The sequence below is a fragment of the Myotis lucifugus genome, unplaced genomic scaffold, assembly GCF_000147115.1.
Source record: "Myotis lucifugus unplaced genomic scaffold, Myoluc2.0 scaffold_278, whole genome shotgun sequence".
Classification (NCBI taxonomy): Eukaryota; Metazoa; Chordata; class Mammalia; order Chiroptera; family Vespertilionidae; genus Myotis; species Myotis lucifugus.
In genome coordinates this window covers 1000697-1025918 of record NW_005871326.1, presented here as the reverse complement: position 1 = coordinate 1025918, position 25222 = coordinate 1000697, and the positions used below count along the sequence as shown (strand labels likewise).

At 36.6% G+C, this 25222-nt stretch overlaps 1 protein-coding gene across 8 annotated transcripts in view; it reads left to right on the top strand.

The window, feature by feature from the left end:
* Positions 1-25222, top strand: part of ARID4A (AT-rich interaction domain 4A) — a 76140-nt gene that overhangs the window by 38680 nt on the left and 12238 nt on the right. For 3 of the 8 annotated variants that reach the window (XM_006099578.3, XM_014465090.2, XM_023763236.1), the window contains 9 exons: positions 1413-1663; positions 4458-4655; positions 7844-7928; positions 9004-9145; positions 11187-12323; positions 12640-12744; positions 14903-15109; positions 15710-15856; positions 21850-22695. In XM_006099578.3, coding sequence (XP_006099640.1) covers positions 1413-1663; positions 4458-4655; positions 7844-7928; positions 9004-9145; positions 11187-12323; positions 12640-12744; positions 14903-15109; positions 15710-15856; positions 21850-21953 — 2376 coding nt within the window. In that variant the 3' untranslated portion in view covers positions 21954-22695. The other 5 variants (XR_002831842.1, XR_002831844.1, XR_002831843.1 and 2 more) reach the window with 5 other exon arrangements.

Genomic DNA, 25222 nt, shown 5'->3' with positions numbered 1-25222 from the left:
CTGTCTATTCCGACTGTCATCTAGTAAATGGAATTTTCTAGTGAATTTTAGGAAACATACAAATTGGTTTGTCTCTTTTCATCTTTTTAATTTTTAAAAATTGTGGCAAAAATGTGTGTTAAAAAATTGTAAGTACACATAACAAAATTTATCATAACCAATATTAAGTGTATAGTTCAGTGGCATTAACTACATTCACATTGTTGTACAACCATCACCTTCATATTATGTAAAACATCTATATTGTATTGTATTGTATTATATTGTATGAGTCCTGTATTGTAGATGTACCATAAATTTTCCTTCCTCGAGATTTTTCTCCAATTTTTTACTATTATAAGAAGAGCTGCAATAAATGTGCTTGTAAAAATATCCTCCTAATGTAGCTGAATATAGAGAGCAGATTTGTAAAACTGGGATTTCAGGGACAAAGGTATATAGACCTAAATTTTAGTAGATAACAACTTTCATTCATACATATAAATATTTAAAGGGCACCTGTCTAGTTCTGAGAATATGAAAGTGAGCATGACAAAGTGCTTGCCCTCATGGAATGTAAATTTAGTTCTTTGTGACAAGAAAAATAAATTTCTTTCTACCTTTGAAGTTTAATACATAGTCAGGAACTAGGGAAAATATTTGTTATACTGAGATATTAATTGTAAAGTATTTCAGTGGTCCCTAAATTATTGGTGCCTTTTTGTCCTCACTTTATTCCAAGTAGAGGGGAATCGTGCCAGTGTGTGGAGGTTGACTTGAAGAAGAATTTAGGAAATAAATATCTCACCAGTTTCATGTTCAGTTGAGTATGCAACAAGAGGCTGAGTAAAAGCTGCTGGGGGCATAAAAGTACAATGTAGGCCCAGTGAGCTCTTCAGATACTCACTCAAAGAAATCAGCTCACTTCTGGCCATTGATGCAGTTCAGCCCTTTTAAAATGTAGCTATACATAACTATAGTGATAATATAAATTTCATTTTAAAAAACAGTAGAATTAGAGACCACAGAACTTTTTAAAAGTTCATACATAAGTTAGGGGGTTGGTTTATTATTACTATCATTATTATTATTAACTTATATCATTGACATTTAGATACTGCTTTAAAAACTTTTATTGTAGTCAAGAAATACTAAAAGTGAGATAATGTAGTGAACAAAGAACATTTTTCTTTTTTAAGTAATCTGTAGCTAAGGATCATAGTAGTCCTGGACATAAGTAATTTACATGAGGTATTATTTTCAAGAGGAAGAGAAGTACATAGGTGTTACGTTGTCACTGTCATTTCTCAAGCTAGAGAGAAGACTAGTCATTGCTATGAACGTTTAAAAACAAACAAACACATTTCTTTTGTCCAACCCTTGCCCCCCTTGTAGTGATAGCTATTTTAAAGCTTCTGTACTCTCTATTTAAGGGACGAAGGAGAATTGCTCGAGATGCAAATTCTATTAAAAAGGAAATTGAAGAAGAGAAAACAGAAGACAAATTAAAAGATAATGATACAGAAAGTAAGGATGTGAATGATGACTATGAAACTGCAGAGAAAAAAGAAAATGAGCTACTACTGGGGAGAAAAAATACACCAAAGCAAAAGGAGAAGAAAATTAAAAAGCAGGAGGATTCTGACAGAGACTCAGATGAAGAGGAAGAGAAAAACCAAGAGAGGTACAATATCTTATATTTGTTCTCCAGAAGCACCTGTCTGGGGCACGGCAGTGCTCTGTTCCTGCTTAGATATTCAGGTTTGAGGGAATGTTTTCTTATTGGGACTTCCATTCCTCTTGTCTAATGAAGGTGAAACACATTGTGAAGATGATGTGTATCGCCTTTCGGAATTGGAGAATATACTGGTCGCACCATTTTAATAGCACTTGTGCCCTAAACAGTGGCCTCAAAGAAGGCTGCGCCACCCAGTCAAAAGAAAGGTCCTGCAGTTGACAGCAGGGAAGGGAGCTGGAGAAAAATGGAGGAAGTGGACAAGAGGAAACAGCGACAGCAAAAATTCCATTTTAAAAAAGGTACAATGTGGGAAAGCTAACAAACACATGGGTGCACAATACTAGCAGATGTTTCTGTGTGTTAGCTTTATCTAAGACATTTTTCTTTTTCAAGTTATTGTATTAGATTAAGTGGCATGCACCCCTTATTCTTGTTTGGAAAATACATTCTTGCCCCACATCACACCAATAAATTTCAGCTTTTTAATGTCCATCCTGTTTGCTGTTGAGTGAAAACTGTATTTCCCCCCCCCATGTATTATATACATGTATGGACTGAATTGACTTAAAAATAACCAATTAGGCAGTTCAGCTAGATCAAAGTAATATCCGACGGTGTTTAGTTGGCCATTTCTGTGTTGTCAAATAGATTTACTAATTTTTATATACTAAAAATGAATTTTAATTCAGCAGCAATAGCATAACACACTTGTAATATAAGCTCGCCTCCATAGTTATTTTTCATTTATTACATTATATGTTGCTAAGTTTTCTAGAAATTTGAATTGTTGAGCAAAATTTGGGAAAAGTAGCCTGCTATGTTCAAGTAGTGGCTGACATCCATCTGAAAGTTAACTGTGGACAAAATATTTAGAAAAATAGGAATGACTGCTGAGCGAAGAGATAATTTTATGATTCAGTACAAATAAGTGTAGGAGCTATCACAATTGTGTGTGAATTAGATTAGTGAATAAGGAAAGTTCTGTAGTAAAATATAATTAGGATTAGGAAAAGTAGAAGGAAGTAATTGGAGTTGAGTATAATTGCGTATAATGGTATTTCAAATATTTGGACAAAAAATTTAAGCAAAGGTGAACCACTTAAAAAGTAGGGTTTAATTATAGTTTGAAGTTTTGTTAATAAGCAATATCATTAATATAATATAATATAATAAATAGAATTAATATAATAGCTATATATATGAAAGCCTAAGTGACCGGCCGGTAGCTATGATGCTCAATGACCACCAGGGACAGATGCTCAATACGGAGCTGCCAAGTGACAGCAACTTTGCAGAGTGCCCTCTCACACTCCAGGACCCCTCGGTGGATGTCGGACTGCCAGTTTTGGTCCGATCCCCACAGCCAGGCTGAGGGACCCCACCTCCCAGAGGGACACCACTCACTCCGTAGACACCCTTCGAGCCCCAGTGCCGCCCCAGGTGCGGCCGACCAGGGAGGGACCACGGGAAGTTGGCTCCAGGGTGTGTCCAGCTACCCAGTCCTGCCCTGCCCAGACCTGCCCTGCTGGCCACCTTCTAATTAATTTCCTTTCAGTGTGCATGAATCTGTGCACCTGGCCTCTAGTATAATACATAAAACACACAATACATATATAAAATATAAATGGGTCGAATATTTCTTTTCATAAAATAAAAATTGAATATGCAAATAAACCATCTGTATTCTCATTCTGTAGCAGGAATCATGGAAATGGGAAACATTCATATCTATAGAAATTTGTTTTAAGTAGTTTCTCTCATAGTGTTTGAAATTACCCTTTCAGGATGTAATTGGAAGGTACCCTTGGAGAAAAACATTCCCAAGGCAAATGGGTTGTCAAAGCTATTTCATGTTGACTGCCTAGTGGTCCTCCAAATAATGCTCTGTTTATTATAGAGCACAATGCCTTCTCTTAAGCATTTAATAATACTCTTGTGACACTAGACTGGCCTTTGATGCAGATCTCTTCTGAATCCTTGCAATATTAACACAGGATGTTTGCAAAAATATTATTGGACTTCCCAATGTGAATCTCCTTTTACCTGATTATCAAAACAAAGAAAAGCTAATGGGAGATGAATATAAACAAATAGAGAATATACTGGTTGCACCATTTTAATAGCACTTGTGCCCTAAACACAAAGATACACAAAGCTTTTTTCTCCTGGTGCTATCCCACAGTTTCAACTAGTGACCTGTTGAAATATAAACTAATTTAAAAGATATGGTTACTAAAGTAGATAGCTCTTTTTCATTATTTTATCCATCAAAAATTAGTCTTGCTAAGAACAATTTTAAATTGAGTAGAAAGCAATAGTAATGTAGATTTAAAACAATTTAGTTGCAGGAAGTTACAAATTACTTTTAGATAATTTTTGCATATAAAGTGACACGAGTGTGAATTCCAAAGGCTTTCAGAGCATATTATTCTTACTTTGTTTTAACAAAAGTGATTTATTTGACTCCACATCATCATTTAATTATATTATTGATTGGCCTTTAAGAAGTCTGGATTTACTTTTGGTACAGTGCACCTTTACATAATAAATAAATTCCTTAGTAAGTAGTCCATTAAAAATCTTCTCCTTCTCCTCCTTCTTCTCCTCCTCCACTGACATGCTATTAAGGTAATATTTAGGTTGTGACTATTGTATATGTTGGATTTTTTTTTTTTAGCATATATTAGTTTGTTCTCCATTAAGCTATTAGTAGCATTATCAATGTTATAACTTACTGCAGGGAAGAAACTGAAAGCAAATGTGACTCTGAAGGAGAGGAAGATGAGGAAGATACGGAACCCTGCCTAACAGGAACCAAAGTAAAAGTAAAATATGGACGGGGAAAAACGCAGAAAATCTATGAAGCCAGTATTAAAAGCACTGAAATTGATGATGGAGAAGTTTTATATTTGGTACATTACTATGGTTGGAATGTGAGGTAAGCAAGAAATGTATTTTCTTACTATTGAAATTTCTTTTCAGTGATTCAAAAAGTTCAAATTAATGTTGTGAAGAGCCAATGCAAATGGTATGTGTATTTATAAAGCACACCTTGTACCCTAATTTTCCAAGATTTCCAACACTTCCACTGTTTACTAGCTGTGCCAATACTCCCAGCAAAGGTTGCCTAGATCATACCTCCAGTTGAACAAGTTGGATGTATTACTCATTTGCAGTGAGGAAGAATGTACAGCATGGAGAGCTGTGAGGTGATTCAGGAAGAGGGTGTTAGGTGAAAGCCCAGAGTACCACCTTTGGGGGCAGCCATAGCTCAGGATTCTCTGAGAACATCCTGCAGGACATGGGCGAAGAACCAGGCCCACAGCTCCCAACAGTGCAAATGGGTTTGTTTGTTTATTACATTTATCGGAAATCAAAACGATATCGGGCATTGCAGTAATTCTAAATTGATTACTTTAGAAAAGTGTTAGGAAGGACTTAAGATTTGAACTTCTATTAGGTGATTTGGGGGAGGGTTTAAGGAAATAGGGCTTTCCTCCAGATTGGAAGCTGTCAAGACATAGGGTTAATCTGTGATTGGTCATCTTAATAAATGTTATCCATAAGGAGGGAAGACTAAACCAATGTAGATTGGTAAAGAGGCTGCAGTCAGGGGAAAGGGATGTTTGAACATTTTTGTGGCTTGGACAATGTTCCTGTTTTTCTGTGTTTATACAACTTTAGGGGGTGGTCTTGTTTTTGTCTTGATTCATCATAGTCATGTTGCAAGACTTGTCTGATGTTGATGTTCTGTGAAATTGTTCATGTTCAACAGGAGAACAATACAACCTAGCTGTGATGCCAGATCACCTCTGTAGCAACACCAAGGCCCACCTGATTGTACCAGGCTAGTTTTCTTTCTCCTTTAGAAAGGCTTGTATGTTTAATACCTCTGCTTGGTCTGTATTTGTTTGGAACAAGAGTACTCCAAGGTTTCCCTGCATATTCACAGTATACTCTGTTAATACCTCAATTCCCTCATCTCTGAATTGGGGAAGATAAAATACCTACTTTGTAGAGATGTGAGAAATCTTGGTAATACCTGTATTAAAATACAAAATGCTTACAACAATGCTTGGTACTTAGCAAGTGCACAAGTAAATGTTAACATTTTCTTTTTCTTTTTAGTGAGTTAGGTTTCTTTCATCTCACATCATTTTAAAGTTGGGTTTATCACATATAAAATATTTTTAAAGTATGGGTTTATTGCATATGAACCTCTAATTTTTTTTTCTTTTTTCTCAAACCAGCTTGTGCCTTTCACATTTCTGCTAACATTAGAAACAAACCTAGTCTACCTCACTGTTGTGTTGTATGTACTGTTGTTGAGTTCAGGAGGAAAGCCTACATTTACCAACTTTGAGTCACTATCTTTGCAGTTATGGCATATTAAAGTCTTCTTTTTTCCTCAGATTCTATTCAGTTCATTCATCCACTCTTATTTATCGTCTTTGTGGGTCTGTTCTTCTGTTCTGCTTTCTAGAATTTTCCCTTGCTATCATCTGTTTCTCTAAATTGTTTAATGTTTTACTGTATGACCAGTCTCACAGACATTTTATTATATGTTGGCATTCTTCCGAACTAGTTAAATCCCTAAATACTTACTTAACTGGTTACTGACAAAGTTCATGGTTTTTCACTGTCCCTCCATACTCCTAAATGCTGGTATAATTTTGGTGTGCTCATTGACATAGAGCCACTATAATTCCTAGAGAATCTGGTTGGATTTCTAAAATAGAGTGGCATGTGAAACTATGAGGGAAGTACTAGTCTTAGTTGAGAAAGTCTCGGACCACCTTTGGTTGGCAATATTAATGCTGGAATACCTACGTGGCATACGGTGGTGACCAGGACCTGCTGTCTTCCAGGTCAGGCCTGTGCTTGCTGATTGTCGCATATGTCCTGTGGAATTTTAGAGTTGGGCAGAGTTACTCACTATTTCTTTGTTAGCCCATAACCAGACACATAACCCTCTTATTGTATTTGCCAGACTATACTTGGTTTTAATATTTACCTGTCTTTCAAACCAGATTGTGAGTTGCGTGAGAGCAAGGGCCTTCCTATTTTTCTCTATTATTCTCTACATACTTCCTCATACATACTACCTGGCATGCTAGGTAGGCCCTCAGTAAATGTCCAAATGAATGGATACTTCTAAGTAAGGTCATAATGTACAGATACTTAGCCTGGTAAACTGAAGATATTGGGTTGATTCAGGAGAGATCATTTTCAAACCATAATATAGGTAATCATGATACCATATCAACCAGAACTTGTGGATATTGGAACCATGTCCTTGCTTTGTATGGTAACTGGGTTACAAAATGAGGATATGGTTTCCATTAACATGACGCAGTTCAAAGCAAGGACTGCCTGTAGTTTTTTGCTTCAGTGTTCAGATTTTGGATTGTGATAGAGTTCTATAAATACCTATATATTTACATAATGTAAGAACTGTTATTTAATTCTAGAAAGTTGCATTTTTTATTTGCCCCTGATTAGTAACGTGGGCTGACTATATTGAAATGAAAAAGTGTTGCCAATATTTTGGAAAAGGTACAGGAGAAATGAGTTTTCAACTTGAGCTAAACAGAATAAACTTTATATATAAAGGAAATTATCTCTAAAAAATTTCAGTCTTAGAGGTGACATAGTTCAGAATAAGATCTTATTAGAAGTACTAGAGGCTGGAGAGAGTTCTCTGAGGAAAAGAGAGTTGAAAAGGACTTCATAAATAAATCTGGAACTGATCATATTACAAGTTTGAATTTACCTGACTTATCTTTAAATTATTTGGTCAATAAAATGAATTCCAGTGCAGAATCTGTTTATTTCATTAAGTTCAGGTCTGTGGGAGCTGTGGAAAACAAAGCAGCTCAAATAGTCCTGAATCTATTTAGAGTTTGCTTACCTAGCTCTCTTGTCTTGCCCTATTAGTGGCAGGTATACAAAGCACTTAGTACTGTAGCTGGCACATGTTACCAACAAACCAGCCCCTATGCCCTTCACATTTCTGCCAACACTAGAAACAAACTCTTTAGCTTATCCCACTGTTGCTTTTATTTGATGAATATATTTCAAATAAGTTATTATTGTGAATTTTTAAAATACATTCTTTATTTTAAGGTATGATGAATGGGTGAAGGCTGACAGGATAATCTGGCCTTTGGACAAAGGTGGACCAAAGAAAAAACAGAAGAAAAAAGCTAAAGTAAGTTCATAGTTTATATCCTTTATGATAGGTACAGTAATTATTCATATTGTGTGTTTATAAATTTGTTTCCTCACTGTAATAATCATATTGATTCTTTTAAGGTAATTGTAATTTTCTCTCTTATAACCCAGAAGCTAAAAATGTAAACACATTAATACATTGTTTCAGGAAAGGAGAAAAACCAGAGACTCCTAGGACATAGGCATTAAACTCAAATGCCTATATCTGCTGTCTTGAAAAGGGATAAAGTAGGACTGATAGTGACCAATAGAAGGACATGTTCCTCTCCTAGAGAGGGTGGAACTAACCCCTTTGCAGTGGGATCCAGTCAGAGTTGCCAGATCTTTAGGATTTTCAAAAACAATACTTTTTAAAATGTAAAATCTGATTTTTTTTTAAAATCTTTACTCCAGTATATATTTTATTGATTTTTTTTAGAGAGAGAGAGGAAGAGGGAAAAAGAAACATTGATGTGAGAGAGAAACATTGATCAGTTGCCTCCTGAACACACCCTGACTGGGGATCGAACCCACAGCGTAGGTATGTACCCTGATCAGGAATCGAACCTACAACATTTTTGGTATACAGGACAACACTCCAACCAACTGAGCCACCCCGCCCGGGCTGAAATCAATTTTTAAATATTGGAAGCTAATACTAAGTTTTAAAACATATACTTGTTGGTCAGCTGTATCCTCATCCACACCCTGAATTTTCAACCTTTGCTGTAGAGATTCACCTAGTGTTTGCCTGTTTTATGGTAGATTTCTTTCTTTTTCTCAGGGAATAGCAAGGAAGAAGGAAGGGAGGTTGCTGAGTAGTTGTATAGCTTTCTAATACACCAACTCTGACCTTTACAATATAATTGCAGTGTTAGATGTTGTTGACCATCATACTCATATAATTATAAAATAAGTTAGAGAACAATTTGTTCTTAATTATTCGATAAGCACAGATTAGGAAATTGACATATAAAACATCTAAACTTTTTGAGTTTTGTTTTCCTTGCAGAAGTAGAATGTTCATTTTTCATAAGGAATGGGCTCTTCTCATACTTTTTGTTGTTATCCAGAATAAAGAAGACAGTGAAAAAGATGAAAAGAGGGATGAGGAGAGGCACAAGTCAAAACGAGGACGACCTCCTTTAAAATCTACCCTTTCGTCAAACATGCCATATGGTTTGTCTAAGACTCCAAACAGTGAAGGAAAATCAGGTACAAGAATTGCTCGCAGCAATATGGCAGACAGCTCACCTTTGTCAAATGGAATGGAAGGTGCTCAATTTTGAGGAGCACTGATTTTTAAGAAAACAATATAAATTTAAAAATGTCGGTTGTGTGAGAGTCGTAGAAGGTCATCTAAGTTTCTAATCTCATGCAATTTAAACTAAAATTTGATTTGAAGAAAATATTTATTTTAGTATATCATGGTTACTTAAAACCTAGTGATAGTTTAATTTAGGTGTACCATTTCTTGTCAATATCTTAGAAATACTCTTTTAATAGAGGATAGGTTGACAAGATGTGCATCCTACTGTGTGCTGCACTGTCCTTCAAAGCTTGCACCATGTTTCCTATAATTCAGTGCTGTCCCCTAGGATCTTTCAGCAAAGCTGAGACTATGTTGTTCAAAGAACATACACTAAGGTGGTATAGACATGTTTTGTGGTGAGTGTAGGTGAACATATTTTATTCTGCTTTTACCTTTTTCCCCACTTTTCTACCTTTACGTTTTTCATATAACTTAAGCAACATTAAATAGTTGCCTTATGTATAAAAATGTCCCTGCCTTCAAGGAAAAAGCTATTCTGAAACTACAGTTTTGTTATTAGCCTGTAGGATGCTTGTGTGCCAATTAGGAAAGGGCATTCTTCCTCCTCTGTACTGCCATCTGCTGGACAGTTGCCATATTACACAAATGCAACATGTCCACAGAGCGAAAGATCTCAGGTGGCATGCCCAGTGCAGTGTGCAACCTATAAAACTATATATAATAGTCTTGCTAAACTACTTATAAAAGGGGTTGTATTTTTTTAATTAATCCTCACCAAGGTTATTTTCTCTGTTGGTTTTAGAGAGTGGAAAGGAGGGAGGGATGTAGAGAGAGAGAAAGAGAGAGAAACATCAATGTGCGAGACCCATCAATTGGTTGCCTCCTGCACGTGCCCCTGACTGGGGTTGGGGATTGAACCTGCAACCCAGGTACGTGCCCATGACTGGGAATCCAACCTGCAACGCTTCATAACACACCATGAGTCTATAATGTATAATATATTTTAACATGAGAACAAATGAATTCTAAATTCTGAATATGGTAAAAATTCTGAATATGGTAAAACCACAAAATAAAACTAGGTACCTTTTTATTTACAAAATACATTTAAATTTGCCTTTTTGAACTTCTGTGGACAGAATTTTTATTTTTTATTTTTTTTTATATTTTATAACTCCTATACAGTCTTTTTTTTTTTTTTTTTTTTTAAATATACATTTTATTGATTTTTTTACAGAGTGGAAGGAAGAGGGATAGAGAATTAGAAACATCAAAGAGAGAGAAACCTCAATCAGTTGCCTCCTGCACACCCCCTACTGGGGATGTGCCCACAACCAAGGTATATGCCCTTGACCGGAATCGAGCCCGGGACCCTTCAGTCCACAGGCCGATGCTCTATCCACTGAGCCAAACCAGTTAGGGCTCCTATACAGTCTTAAAACTCTATTTTAAAAATTATCTGACTTAGGATGATTTCTTTGTCTCTTAATCAAAATAGTATTTAAGTTTTGAGAATTCAAATTGCTCATTTTATACATCTTTCTTTCCAGAATTATTTTTAGTAGAATGTCAGATTCCTAAGGACATAAAATGGCCATCACATTTATTAATCACTACCTACTCTAGATCTCAGATCAAACCACTTTATCACTTCATATCTAGTTCTTTGAATTTTCTAAGGAGTATCTTAGCCTAAGCATGATACCAGTGCAAATTGCAAAATAGCTCTTTTACAAAATTAAGATAGTAATATTTTCTATGTAATGTATTTTTACATGGAGTTTAACTTGAAACCCTCCTCCACACACATTTTTTGCACAAGTGTATGATTTATTTTATATCAGAAATTTCTGTAGGAAGGTATTCAGAGGTACATGATTAAGGTTTTTTGGTTGTGTGTTTTTTTTTGTCTTTGGCAGAAATTCTATTACAAAATTACATTGGTAATTAAAATAGAAACTTTTCTAATATTTCCTCTTGCAGACTCTTGTTCATCTGATAGTGAAACAGAAGACCTTTTAGAAAAGAATTTGATGAATGAAGAACTTTCTCCTGATATTAAAGAAGAACTAGAAAAAAATGAAAATTTAAATGATGATAAACTAGATGAAGAAAATCCAAAGATTGCTGCACATGTATTAAAGGAAAATGATAGGACTCAAATGCAGCCTTTTGAGACTTTGAAATTAGATGTTGGAGAGAATGAACAAATAGTACAGATTTTTGGAAATAAAGTGGAACAAACAGAAGAAGTTAAGAAAGAGGCAGAAAAGTCCCCTAAAGGAAAAGGAAGACGAAGCAAGACAAAAGATCTTTCTTTAGAAATTATAAAGATTTCATCATTTAGTCAAGATGAAGCAGGAAATGAACCTCATATAGAAACTCATAGTCTAGAATTTTCTTCATTAGACAGTAAAACCTTTTCTTCTGCTACTGAAGATGAAATTGACCAATGTGCAAAAGAAAAAAAGTTGAAACGGAAAATACTGGGACATTCATCACCAGAGAAAAAAACAAGAATTGAGAACGGAATGGAAATGACAAATAGCATATCTCAAGAAAGGACCAGTGATTGTGTTGCATCTGAGGGAATGAAAAACTTAAATTTTGAAAAACACTTTGAAATAGAAAATGAAGGAATGCCGTCATTGATAGCAGAGTCAAACCAAGGCATTCAAGAATTGACTAGTGAGAAATTTGATAGTCCAGCTGAAGAAACTGTAAATACTCCACTGAAAGAAGAAGAGGATACAATGCCTCTGATTGGGCCTGAAACCTTGGTTTGCCATGAAGTCGATTTGGATGATCTGGATGAAAAGGACAAGACCAGTATTGAGGATGTAGTAGTTGAAAGCTCTGAGTCTAACTCGCTTGTTTCTATTCCATCTGCCCTACCTCCTGTTGTACAGCATAACTTTTCAGTAGCTTCACCACTTACTCTCAGTCAAGATGAGTCTCGAAGTATAAAAAGTGAGAGTGACATAACCATTGAAGTGGATAGTATTGCTGAAGAATCCCAAGAAGGCCTCTGTGAGAGGGAATCGGCAAATGGATTTGAAGACAGCATCGCCTCTGGTACCTGTAGTATAATTGTTCAAGAAAGAGAGAGCAGAGAGAAGGGTAAGAACTTTATGGGGAGAAAATCAGCCTTTATATTAAAACCAAGTTTTAGTAAATTAAGAGTTTAGGAACCCTTGATCTGTAAAAAACTTTACGTTCCTCTCTCCCTCCCTCCCTCCTTTTCCTTTTTTCTGTCCTTCCTTACTCTCTCCATTCCCTTTCCCCCCACCCTTTTTATAAATGTATGAAATTTATATACATATTGTTTTATATATATATATGTGTGTGTGTGTGTATATATATATAAAATTCATTTGTACAAGTGAATAAATATACTTGCTGTTGACTTTTCAAGATCGCTTTTCCTTTTCTTCAGGTCAGAAAAGACCAAGTGAGGGAAATAGCGGATTATTGGCAAAAAAGCAAAAGCGTACCCCAAAGCGAACAAGTGCTGTAGCCAAAAATGAAAAGAATGGAACAGGTTGGTGCTTTTCAATGCTGGCTTGTACAGTGTTAATACTTTCAGCAGTTTGTTGGCTTGATCTTTTGTGTCAATTTAAAAATAAATTTGGTTTATTGTATTCTAAGATAGCAATTTTCCCATTAATTTTTAATCTGAGGTGCTTGTCAGTTTTATTTAGAACTGGAATAGCTGTGATTATTTGTTATGCCTACTTGTATTTTTTATGTAAAGCAGTTTAATATTAGAGGAACATATTTGGGAAACTTGAATAAAAGAGAAACATTTGCTGTAGTGGTACAAGCAGATTAAGTTTACATTTCTGAATGGGTTGTTTTTCTTATATTTAGAAAAGCCAATTGGTAAATGGCTTGGTAATTTTAAAACATGGGGAAATAAAAACAAGAAAATTAGTAAGTTAATACGAATAGATAACATGAAAAACAGACTTCTGTACAATAAGGAATAAAATTAAGTCATAGAATATAGTAGAAATAAACATGGTGGATTTTGACAAATTAAAGTTTTCCTTTAAAACCTGCCTTCATACAAGTCTGAAAGCGACACTCTAGGTTACACTAGATACATGTACCCCTTAGTCAGATGATTAAAGTGAGCACCACCAATAATGGGACAAATTGAAACCATGTACCACCTGACACAATGCAGTAAGAAGAACATAGCACATCTGTGATTTCCTCTCAAAGATGCATATCCTGAATGTAATCATGAGAAACCATCAACATATTCAAACTAAAGGATATTCTATAAAATAACTTTTAAAATTGTCATAGTCATGAAAATCAAAGAAAGAAGAATTGTTGCAGATTAAAGGAGACTTATGAGATGTGACAACTAAATGCAATATGTGATTCTCACCTGGACCCTATTGCTATAAAAGGACATGACCGGTCAAGTAAAGAAACTTGTATGAGACCTGAGGATTAGACGATAGCAGAATATTTGTGTTAATTTCCTGATTTTGATGGTTGTATTATGGTTCTGTAGGAGTGTGGTCGTTTTCAAAACATATCCACAAATTTGTTGATACTCTTCTTTTCAAGAGACAAAGCCTAATTCTCTCCCCTTGAGTGTGGGCTGAATTTAGTGACTCATTTCTAACAAAGTGGAAGTGATAGACTACGATTCTGGAGAATAAGTCATAAAAGGCACCACAAATTCCTCCTTGCTCTCCCTTGGATCACTTGCTCTGGGAGAGGTTAGCTGTCACACTGTGAGGACACTCAAACGGTCTATGAAGAGGCCCAGGTTGTGAGGAACTGAACATCTCCTGCCAACAGCAAGCAAGAAACTGAGGTCTCCTGACAACAGCCACGACATGAGTCACCTGGAAAGCATATCCTCGAGCTCCAGTCAAGTCTTCAGGCACCACAGCCTCAGCTAAAAGCTTGACTGCAACCTTATCAGATCTCCCGATCCAGACCACACAGCCAAGCTGCTCCCAGAGTCTGACTCTCAGATACCTCGTGAGATATTAAACATTTGTTTAATCTAAGATTTGGTGTAATTTGTCCATAACTAACCCAGGAAAATGTTCTTGTGTTTAAAGAAATAAGCACTAAAGTACTCAAGTATGGTAGGGCAATTTATTTTCAAATGGGTCAGAAAAACATTTTTTTGGCAGCTGTCCCTATAATTTTTTTGTAAGGTTGAAAATGGTCTCAAAATAAAAAGTTAAAAAGATTGAAAAGGAAGAAAGGAGATGGACCGACCAGTTTTACTTTTTGAAAATAATCTTCGGCTTAACTAAGGCAGTGAAGGAAGGAAACAAAATCAATGATGAGAGAGAATCATTGATTGGCTGCCTCCTGCACACCCCCTACTTGGGGGTTGAGCCTGCAATCCAGGCATGTGCCCTTGACTAGAATTAAACCCGGGACCCTTCAATCTGCAGGCCAATGCTCTATCCACTGAGCGAAACTAGATCTCTAGTTCATTCTTTTTCAACAACTTTAGCAAAGTATTCAATAGTATATCATTTTTAACTGTTTCCCTATAGGTAGGCATTTAGATTTTTTTTTTTCTGTTAAAAACTTTGCACATTGTGCACTTATTTCTGTAGGATACCAAAAAGTGTAATTGCTGGTTCTGTTGCATACTGATATTTGAGAGTGATATATTTTCTAATCGGAGTCAATTTTTGTTGTTGTTATTATAGGACAAAGCAGTGATAGTGAAGATCTTCCTGTCCTAGACAATTCAAGTAAATGTACTCCAGTAAAGCATCTTAGTGTATCTAAGCCACAGAAGCTTGCACGATCTCCTGCCAGAATATCCCCTCACATCAAAGATGGAGAAAAAGATAAACACAGAGAAAAACATCTGAATTCATCCCCTAGGACATATAAGTGGAGCTTTCAACTCAGTAAGAAGCTTATAGAAAACTTGAATGTATATTGTAAAGTGGTATATTCCTTGAAATGTCAAAATGAGGAATAAATGATTAGTAAATTCATTTATTTCAGTTTCCAAATACTATCTTACCAGTAATCATCATTTGTTATCTTAAATACAAATCCATGTCATTTCATAATATTGATTTGTTAAATCTTCACTGGAAGAAAATCTCCAGTTAGGAAATAAGACATGTATGATTTATATGAATCAATGAAACAAACACCCTTTCTAGTATGGAAATAACTAATAAATGATAAAGCCATCAACATAAAGAAGCTATTTGGATAAATACAATTATAGATCAGCATTGCTGTGTGTTGATGTTTTCTTACATTTTTTTATTATTTAAAATATCAAGTAATGTTTAGTATAGAAATATGGGCTACATAAAGAAATCTTATTCCTGAAATTAATGTCATCCCTGTTTATAGAGACTTATTAGCTTAATATGATAGGTTTTAATAAACTAAAGCTTTTGATGATTTATAAGTTGGACTTCTGATAGAATTGCCATATTTTTCCTGAGAGAATTATTTTTAAATTCTAATTAACTTTTTTCCCCTCTTAGATGAATTAGATAATATGAACAGTACAGAGAGAATCTCTTTTCTCCAAGAAAAACTACAGGAAATCAGAAAATATTACATGTCTTTAAAGTCTGAAGTTGCAACCATCGACAGGAGGAGAAAAAGATTAAAAAAGAAAGACAGAGAAGGTAATTTGATTATAATTTTTCTTTCCTCTATTTTCTAATATATATCCTATCATCTTAAAAGATGTAGGTTTGTCACTCCTTGAATACATTAATTAATCGTTGTTTTTAGATTCTTGGTATTTTCTTCTTTGCTGCTGTTGAAGTGAGTCAACAACTGAATCAGAGAGACTCTTGAAAGAGATCATGAACTGTTTTACAAAATGTGTGATTTTCACTAAATGTGGTGGGTTCTCAAGAGTTTACTTGCTTGGAATTCACTCTTTGCTCAACATTTTACTGGCCGCCTATTAATAGGTACTGTATTTGTTATTATGAGGTTCACCAGATTGTTGGGATCATATGTCATTTCCTAAGCAACTACCATATAAGATAATTCAGGTGAACAACATTAATGCATACATACCATGTGCCAGGCGCTCTTCTAGGTAGTAGAAGTACGGAGAAGAATGAGATCCAGGCTTTGATCTCAAAGCTATTAATGTCTAGTGGGACAGTGTATGATGAGGGACCCAAGAGTGATAACAAGTATAGGTGTTGGTAGGAGAAATTACTTTGGAGTAGTCATGGGGAGAGAATAGTGTCTGACCTAGACCTTAAAAATGTGTACGATTGCCTCGGCCCGGTGGCTCAATTGGTTGGAGCGTCATCCCATACACCAAAAAGGTTGAAGGGCACATACCTAGGTTGTCAGTTTGGTCCTGGTTGGGATGCATACACTGGAGGCAACTGATCAATGTTTGTTTGTTTGTTTGTTTGTTTGTTTGTTTCTTTCTTTCTTTCTTTCTTTCTTTCTTTCTTTCTTTCTTTCTTTCTTTTCTTTCTTTCTTTTCTTTCTTTCTTTCTCTCTTACCTCCCTCTCTCCTTCCCTTTTCCTCTTCCTATTCCTCTCTCTCCCTTTCTCCCTCTCTGAAATTCCTCTCTCTCCCTTTCTCCCTCTCTGAAATTAATTTGTTTAAAGCCAACAAAACATATCCTCAGGTGAGGATTTATTTTTTTTTTTTTAAGTATAGGATTGCCGTAGCCCAGTGGTCGGCAAACTGCGCATGGGCCACAAAGTTTCAATCGCACTGTACGTGCGCGCCCGCACGTGGTATTTTGTGGAAGAGCCACACTGAAGTGGCCAAAGAGCCGCATGTGGCTCGCGAGCCGCGGTTTGCCGACCACAGCCCTAGCCGGTTTGGCTCAGTGGATAGAGCGTCGGCCTGTGGACTGAAGGGTTCCAGGTTCAATTCCAGTCAAGGGCACACGCCCGGGTTGTGGGCTTGATCCCCAGTTGGGGACGTGCAGGAGGCAGCTGATCGGTGATTCTCTCTCATCATTGATGTTTCTATCTCTCTCTTCCTCTCCCTTCCTCTCTAAAATCAAAGAAATATATTTTTAAAAATTTCTTAATAAATAAAAAGTGTAAGATTAATTCCTAGTTAAATATTGACATGTTCATATCTACTCTATCCAAATCCCAACTAAAATAACAGTAAAGAAAATCGAAAGCCTTATACTCACAAGGACAAGAGAATGGCACAGCAGAGTGTGACTGATAAGAAATGTCAATGGCCTATCTTTTGGAAGCTGAGGAGCAGATAAACTACTGTAACTGTCCTAGCAGATAAGGGAATGCTAAAACCTAAGCTTGTTTATTCTTGCAGTAGGACAAAACAAGCCAGTTCATACCACAGCACCCCAGAAAAGCTATAAAGGCAGGGATATGGGGTGATCCTGAAAAATGGAGTTTGTTTGAAAATGGAAGGAAAAATTAGATTCTTTTGTCTGACCCTTTTCCCACAGCACTGTCAGAAAATAAGGTGGATGAAGGGGCTCAATAAGCTTGTATACTCAGGGATATCAGTCATAGGTGAAGGTGAGAGCTAAATGCTAAACCAAAAATACAATCATGAGTAAAAGTTTGCAGAACTGAATGGTGAGACTCCTATCCTCTTTCCAACCGAGATCTTAGCCTGTTGGTTCCCCGAGAGCCATAAATCAAGTGTATCCTCATTCCTGGGACAAGATGGAAGGAAACCTCTGGATAAACTGGACAACCTAAGAGAAATGGTCTAACATAGATACCAACATTTGGAGGTTCCTGAATCAAAAAGCAAGATCCTTGCCAATAATTACACGTGCAGTGCCCACCACTGAAAAACCCTACCTACTATGCATGCACAGCTTCTGGTTAGCTTTTTAATGTCCCTCTCTTAAATATGGAAGCCATAATACCAGATAGGAAAGCCTCTACATATATGAAGACAGAAGCCAAAGTAGAAAAGGAGGAAAAAAAGGAACTTGGAAAAAAATAGACGTACCACATAAAAACACCAAACTATAATATCCAGAGATACAGGAAAGATATGGCAGTCTCAAAACAAGAATATAATAATAAAATTCAGAGAACAAGACAAATCTGTTAAAATTAAGATATAAGAGCAGAGCCCAGCTAGCATGGATCAGTGGTTGAGTGTCGACCTATGAACCTGGAGGTCACGGTTTGATTCCTGGTTAGGGCACATGCCCAGGTTGCAGGCTTGATCCTCAGTGTGGGGTGTGCAGGAGGCAGCCAATCAATGATTCTCTCTCATCATTAATGTTTCTATCTATCTCTCCCTCTCCTTTCCTCTCTGAAATCAATAAAAATATTTTTAAAAATATGATAGCAGGAATTTATAAAAAACGTAGTAGAATGGATAGATAGCAAAGCTAAAGAAATCCCAATAGAAGGTCAAAAAGACAATAGGAGAGAAGAATGAGAAATATTCTGAATCATAGGATTTCTAGAAAAAGTACTGAATAAACATAGGAAGTTGTCATCAAAGCAGTATTAAAGATTTCCAGAACTGAAGGATATGAGATAGACAGTTGAAAGGACTCACTGTGACCTCTATGAAGAATAGGAGAGAAAAATTACACCAAAGCACATTATGAAATTTCAGAACCCTATGGATAAAGAGAAGTTTCCAAAAGTTTACCATATAAAGGTACATACAAAGAAAAATAGGTCTCAGAATGGCATGAGGTTTCTCATGTCACATTTCTTGTTGGTAGCACTGTAAACTAGAAGCCAAGCTAAGAAGACAACGTGAGATCCAGCAAACAAGGAATTCCACATAGAGAAACAGTAAGGAAAATCTCAGGATGCTGAAGGAAAGCACTAGGCTGACCATTGCACAGCAGTCCTAGAAAGCAACTACTCCAGGAGCAGGATGTGTCAGGAGAGGCGGGTTCTGCGAGGGTTGTTTCTTTAAAAAATAAATAAAAGGTAAATTACCTGCACTGAGAGAATTTTGTTGCCTATGGCAGAGAGTTAAAGGATGAATTACTGACAGAAATGACTTGTGTCATATGTGGTCTTGAATCGTTCTATTCCCAGTGCAACTACAACAGTTTTTAATTCCTGGAAATATGATGGAGCAAATGGAAAGGGATATGGTTGAGATAAAAGGGATATAATTTCCATGTTTGTCTTTTCTTTAAATACTGTAAATAGCAAAAAGTCTTTACAAAATTTTTAAACACAAAAAGAAGAAAAGAGCAAGTTAAATTGAAATTTCTTCAGAGAACCCTCAACACTTTTGAGTTTCCTAAAGGTGATATAAGTTTCAGACAATTGAAAAGATTCTTCTTCCCTCTTCTCTTCTCTTAGTTTTTTGTAGTTGAAGTGAGACTTCTATCATACATGTTAAAATTTGTAGTATTGAGTTAATGTTATATTGGTAGTACACACACTCTGAGAGACATACTTAAACAACAATTGAAACGAATTGAAAAATGTTCAATAAAGTAGGAACAATTGACTCAACTGGTATGGCTCAGTGGTTGAGCATGAACCTATTAACCAGGAGGTTTACGATAGATTCCCGGTGGGGGCACATGCCCAGGTTTCAGGTTCGATCCTTAGTAGAGGGCATACAGGAGGCAGCTGATCAGTGAGTCTCTCTCATCATTGATGTTTCTATCTCTCTCTCCCTCTCCCTTCCTCTCTGAAATCAAAAATATAAAAAAAAAAAAAAAAAAAGGAACAGCCCTGACTGGTTTGGCTCAGTGGATAGAGCGTCGGCCTGCAGACTGAAGGGTCCCAGGTTCGATTCTGGACAAGGGCATGTACCTTGGTTGCGGACGCATTCCCGGTGGGGAGTGTGCAGGAGGCAGCTGATCGATGTTTCTCTCTATCCCTCTCCCTTCCTCTCTGTAAAAAAAATCAATAAAATATATATTTTTTTAAAAAAGGAACAATTGGGCAAAGATTAGCAGAAAACAGGTGAGTTTTGCAAAGAAAGAGAAGATAAAGACAAGAACTAAAAAATGGCAAAACAGAAGTGCGCAAGCGCGGCCGGCGGCGGGCGGGGAAGTGAGGGCGGCCAGGTCGAGTGACTGCGGTCTCGCCAGGCCGCCCATTGCCCGGCTCGCCGCTGCCATGGCCATTTTCAGTGTGTGCGTGGTGAGCAGAGCTGGTGGCCTGATTTACCATCTGGACAGCTACGCGCCACGCCCCAGGCTGAAAAAACGTTCAGTTACCCGCTTCATCTGCTGCTCAAGCTACACAACGAGCGAGTGCTAGTTGCCTGCGGCCAGCGCGACGGCATCCGGGTGGGTCATAGGCTGGGTCATAGGCTGAACTTGCAACAATCCCCCACCCCGCCACTGCCCTCCTAAGTTCTGAGATCCTGTAGCAGGGGTCTTACTGCGTCCTCTCCAATGGAAGTCCCAGGCACCTTGTTAGTACACCTGAAAGGGATCGGGGGAGGGGGGCTGAGTTTGATGAGGGTACTAATCCCTGAGCCTTCCTACTATTCTCTTTCCCGTATCTGTCATGGTCCTACTTTCCGACTACAGATTTTATTTATGGAGGAGGGAGGCCCATAAGTGCTGTAATAAACATTCCTTTGATCTCAAAAAAATAAAAAAAAATGGCAGAGCACCTCATGCTTAGAGTAGCAATCCTTCATCTGTGTATGTACTCCAGGAGAAGTATGTTAAAGTCACCAGAGGACTTTCTTCTAAGCACCCACAAACACTTCCATCCTTATCCTCTTGGTTCTAATATCAGATCTGGAAAGCTCCTGTTGCTTATAAGAATGTTGTGTCCATCAGGTGTATTGGGACAGAATAAAGATGGGAGGCCAATGGTTTGCTGCTTATAGGCAATTCTCTGAGATAAGTGAATTCTCTCAGGTCCTATAGCCCAGAGATAAAACAGGAATCTGATGTAGTGAGAATTGATCTCTGGTTGATGTTGTTTCTGATATGGGGCAAGGTGAATTCCTCCTAGGGACCTTTAAGTAGGGGTTTAAGAGTTTCAGGCCCTCGCTGGGCAGCTCAGTTGGTTAGCCGTGGTTGGCAAACCGTGGCTCGCGAGCCACATGCGGCTCTTTGGCCCCTTGACTCTGTCTCTTCCACAAAATACCACGTGCGGGTGCGTACGTACAGTGCGATTGAAACTTCGTGGCCCATGCGCAGAAGTCAGTATTTTGTGGAAGAGCCACACTCAAGGGGCCAAAGAGCCGCATGTGGCTCGCGAGCCGCGGTTTGCCGAGCTGCAGTTTGCCGACCACTGGGTTAGAGCATCATCCAGATTCACCAAGGTTTTGGGTTCAATTTAGGGTCGGCACATACAAGAAGCAACTAATGAGTGCATAAATAAGTGGAACAACAAATCAATGTTTCTTTCTCTCTCCCCCCTTCTCTCTCTCTAAAAATCAATAAATAATAAAAATGAGGGTCTGGGAGTCTTGGGATTTAAAATAAAAAAGAGAGTTTGTCTTTTTAATATTTAAATTTTATGTTGCTTTTTTTTTTAAATCTGAGTTACTTTACTGACCAGAGACTGATTCTTCTCATTTGAGCCAAAAAGTTTTTTGCTGATAGTTTGTTATTCCTACATGCAGCATCTAAGAAGACTACAACTGAAGTGAATAATGTTAAGAATTCCTATCTTGCCAGTGACTGGGCATCTTTGCATAACAGTTTTTGAGTCTAACGTAGTTGTTTTGATTCCACAGTGTCTCACGCAGGAGCCTCCATGTCATCTGCTTCGTCAGACACTGGAATGAGTCCCTCATCATCATCTCCCCCACAGAATGTACTTGCTGTAGAATGCAGGTGATACTCGTTTCTCTGCCTTCCCAGCAGTTTGCTGCCATGGACATAAATCCCAAACTCTGAAATACAACCACAGGAAGCACTCAACTGGCTTGACATTGCTAAGTATATCCTGTCGGCCCTTCCAGGCTGGATGGTATCTATTCCCTTCTTTTCTTTTTTCTGTTGCAAAAAGTAAGCTGATTAATAACTGAAATGTAGGCAGCCTGATGTATTTGTCATAATTTTTCCTCCATTTTTTTTTTCATTTTTTGTGAAGATAGAAAAAGGGCACTTAGCAAATATGAATTTGTATAATAAAGCTTTCAGGTGTTATAGAAATCATAGACAGGCAAGTGCACATGATAAACATCAAAACATTATCCAGCTGAATAGTTACTGCTGCACTTTCACTAAGGTGGACTGAACACTTGGTGAGTAGGGGGTTTATGTTGTGTGTTTTTGTTTTTTATTGTCGTTGTTGTTTTTTATTTTTGTGGAAGCACTTGCTATGTAGAACTGCCAAAGTATATGTTCAGCAGTGTGCCCAGGTTTAAAGGTGTAAATGGGACAAAATAAATTGTGAAAGGAAGTGTAGTTGACTGAAAACTACAGTTGTAATAAGTCTTCCACTTTTTATAGTATTTTTGAGCACACAATTATGCAAATATTTTAATGTTTATTAATGTTTACAGTGGAATTGTGAATAAGTTTTCAGTGGACTATCTTATCCCTTGACAAAAATATTTTGTCTTTTTTCTATGTAATTTCAGAGTTTTTATTTTGTTACAAAAAGACAAAAATGAAATATATAACAACAATGAAGTTATTTAACAAGATTTCTAAAGCTGAAATTTTTGTGTAAAATAAGGTATTATCTTGCAACTTGTTAAATATATTTATTCAGACATTGGATGTTGTATTTTTATGTATTTTTTAAAATATTAATAAAATTGAAAAAAAGAAAATTCTAGGTTAATTCACTCTTTGGATGACAATAGCTCTCAGCTGTCCCTCTTACAGGAGGCTGCACCAGCAGCTCTGCCTGTACTGAAGGGAGTCTGTCTCAGTCCTTCAAGCAGAATGATCTATGAATGGGCATCTGGATCATTAAAGTACATCCTCTTTTAGACACTTTGGCAGTCCTAGTATTTAAACTGTTTTGAGGATCAAATTTTTGGTTGCCCTTAAGATACTATGTCACAGTTTTTATGTTTGCTATACTGCCGAATGAATTTATATCTCCCAAAGTTGAGATGCAACAACCAAGTAAAACAATTATGTATGCTATGTCTGTGAATTGTTCCACAGACTGATACATTTTGTAAATAATTCTTCCAAAATCGTGTATTTAAAGCAGTTTTGCCATATACATTATGTAAAAACGTGATTTTTTAAAATCAGTTTTTAAATTCATGTTTGTACATTGAAAGGGTTTTTTTTTAAACTTCCTTATCTGTGTTTAATATGCTGTAGAGTAATAACCTAGATGCTCTAGACTGTATATCAGGATCTGATTTACAACAACCAAGTCAGAGCCAAACACTAGTGATGGCATAGCATTACTAAAATAATTGTTTCTTAATTTCATTTTACCACATTGTGAACTTGTGATTCAGATTCCTTCCATTTTCACAGAAAATTAAAAACAAAAAAGTACTCTTGTAAAATGCACTTCTCTGTCTTTTCTTTGCAAAGCAGAAGTATTTCAATGTAAAATAAAAATGGAGCTCAGTGGGCAGTATTAATAAAGGCCATGTTTTAAACATAGGCTTTATATATTTAATTTTCATTGAAGTGATTGTTGTTTTCCTAAGTGCCAGTAACTTATAGTTGGAAAATCAGACTTCAGAAAACAAAGCATATTCAATATATTCTTGAGTTTTCACAATAAAATTTTTCTAAAACTTAATTATAAAATTGAGAAAAGTGTGTCATTCAAATCCAGTTGGAAGAAGGAGGCAACCTTAGATTCAGACATTAGATATTTTAACGATTTCCTTGAGTACCAATTCATTAAATGTGAGATAACTAGTTATCAGCTTGGATATTGTCCCTTCTAATTGATATAAATCTGGTAATGAAGTATTGGGACCTTGTTACAGAGAGCAAAATTATATATTCATTGGGTATATGGACACTGTTAAAATTCTTTTATTTGGGCCTAGGAAGTCTTATGAAAGTAAGTGAATATTGACTAGGTATTAAAGATAAGATAGTAAGTGAATATTGATTAGGTATTAAATTCAAATATTGGGCATATTTTGAGTTTAGCTTAAACTTTGAGTAAACAATCTTGCATGTGACTAAAAAAGTAAAAATATAGGTACTCTCAGGAGCATGCCCACACCATTCCCTGTCCCTATCCCTGTCCCTTTCCCTTCCCCGCCAGGGCACTTTACCATTACCTTCCTCATGCCCAAGCTCCTAGGGCCCTTCCTTTGCCTCTATAACTTGTTCCTAAGATCATTTCTTATACAAATTGCTTCTTCTTCCTCTGTGATTTTATAAATAAATGTTCTCTTATTTAAAAGTAAAAGTATAAAGACACTCTAATATCTAAAATGGAAGGTGCGCCCAGCTGGTGTGGCTCAGTGGTTGAGCATCGACCCATGAAACAAGAGGTCAATTCCTGGTCAGGGCACATGCCAAGTTGCAGGCTTAATTTCTAGTAGGGGCTGTGCAGGAGGTAGCCAATTGATATTTCTCTCAATCTCTCTCTAAAAATTAATAAAAACATTTTAAAATATAAATAAATAAATAAAATGGAAGGTGCTATTAAAATCAAGGACTTTGAAGATTATGGAGATTTCTATTTTAGCATTCCTTTGTGTACTTTTATGTTTGGTGGTTTTGTATAATTTCTACTTTTTTAATCCTTCACTAAGGAAGATGTTTGTACTTATGTTAGCACATACATACTATGTCTTCTATGAAATTTCTTTAACTTATTGAAATCTATATGGATTAAGCTATTAATTTGCTTTAACAAGACAGAAAAAAGTCCCTGTATTTCCATGGAATGTATAATCCGGTGAAGTAGATGTTAAACCCTTAATCTATGTAATTCTTGACTGCAGGTGTGATAAACATATGAAGTTTCAGCATGCCATGAGATAGTGATACAGAGCCCAAGTTTGAAGGCAAAGATGGTCTGGGAAGGCTTTGCATAGAAAGCAAAAGCCCAGTCACAATTATGAATTGGCTAGGCAAATGGGAGGAGAGAGACAACAAGAGAGTAAAGTGCTCCAAGCACAAGAAGGAGGAGAAATTGGTAAAAATAAGTCAGGACAA